The 1,102-nt window shown below is 46.7% G+C and overlaps 2 protein-coding genes across 2 annotated transcripts in view; both read right to left on the bottom strand.

Moving 5' to 3' along the window:
* LOC109848718 (oil body-associated protein 2B-like) overlaps positions 1-502 on the bottom strand; it is a 2,255-nt gene extending 1,753 nt beyond the window's left edge. The window contains 3 exon segments of the mRNA XM_020418398.1: positions 1-4; positions 7-273; positions 420-502. The exon segment at positions 1-4 is cut by the window's left edge and continues 144 nt beyond it. Coding sequence (XP_020273987.1) covers positions 1-4; positions 7-273; positions 420-422 — 274 coding nt within the window. The 5' untranslated portion in view covers positions 423-502.
* Positions 548-1,102, bottom strand: part of LOC109848637 (MACPF domain-containing protein CAD1-like) — a 5,955-nt gene continuing 5,400 nt past the window's right edge. Inside the window, 1 exon segment of the mRNA XM_020418287.1 lies at positions 548-1,102. This exon segment is cut by the window's right edge and continues 165 nt beyond it. Coding sequence (XP_020273876.1) covers positions 671-1,102 — 432 coding nt within the window. The 3' untranslated portion in view covers positions 548-670.

The following is a 1,102-nucleotide window of genomic DNA, read 5'->3' as shown; positions in this document are numbered from 1 at the left end:
GCAGGCGTGCTGCTTCATGTGGCGCACCGGCTTCAGCGACTGCATCATCAGGGCCCCCTTGTCCACCAAGTAGGACTCCACCGTCGTGGGCTTTCCAGGGGGAGCGGAGCCTGGGGTGACGGACGACGGGGTCGGGGTCGGATTCTGGTCACTTGATGCCATGCCCACCGATAGCTTCCTCCGGTTCTGAATTTTGATGTGGAGGAGATGGCTGGGTCTTTGGGATTTTAAGGGGAAGGAGGTGAGAGGGAGAGGAGGGGCACGTGTCAGAGGCTGAGAACAACCAGAGGTGACACGTGCGATTGCATGCAGGAAAGAGCGGTGAGAGAGAGGCTAAGGGGTGAGATCAACACAACTATTACAAACTGCAAACTCGCTTAAAAAAACAAGAAGGCCAAATACATCATCAATATGCTTACCATATCATCTGACCGCAACAACTTGAAAATGACGTCAATGTCCTTGCAACATCAATCCCACATTTTCAATCTCCAAACCTCCACTGAAAAGAAAAACATGACCGTGCCAAAAAATGAACGAACCCAAATCAATCACAAGCCCTCCAAAAACTTAACACTCCCAAGCTCTAAAATTTACATCAACCCCAAGAAAATAATAAAACCATTTGTGAAAATGAATGCTTCAACAACATAACAAAGTAGTAATAATATCAATAATTTAGCAATGAATACTTTACACGTACAACAATCTTCCCCTTCTCAACCCCCAGCTTTGCTCCGGTAACCAACCAATGCCCAGGAGTATCCTGTGGCCCCTTCAACATTTCAGTTGAATCGACAATTTTCACAAGCTTAGAATTTTCCCCTGAGGAAGACGACGACGACGACTCATTCGCTCTCTGCGAAAGAGAAATATTTGGATTGTGATCCCAAACTGATCTCCTAATAGTACATCCAGGGATCCTTGAGAATAGAAGTTTAAGGTGAAGAACACTCTTAGCACTAAAATCCCAGACACCAAGTTGGGCTCCAGTGACAATGTAAACTCCAGAGAGGTCGCCGATGTTGGTTTCAGTGTACTCGATGGGTGAAGTGCTGACATGGGCGAAGTTCTTCCATTTGATCGGTTCGAACCATCGGCT

Source organism: Asparagus officinalis, chromosome 1 (genome assembly GCF_001876935.1).
Source record: "Asparagus officinalis chromosome 1, Aspof.V1, whole genome shotgun sequence".
Classification (NCBI taxonomy): Eukaryota; Viridiplantae; Streptophyta; class Magnoliopsida; order Asparagales; family Asparagaceae; genus Asparagus; species Asparagus officinalis.
This window is presented reverse-complemented; position numbering and strand designations above follow the sequence as displayed.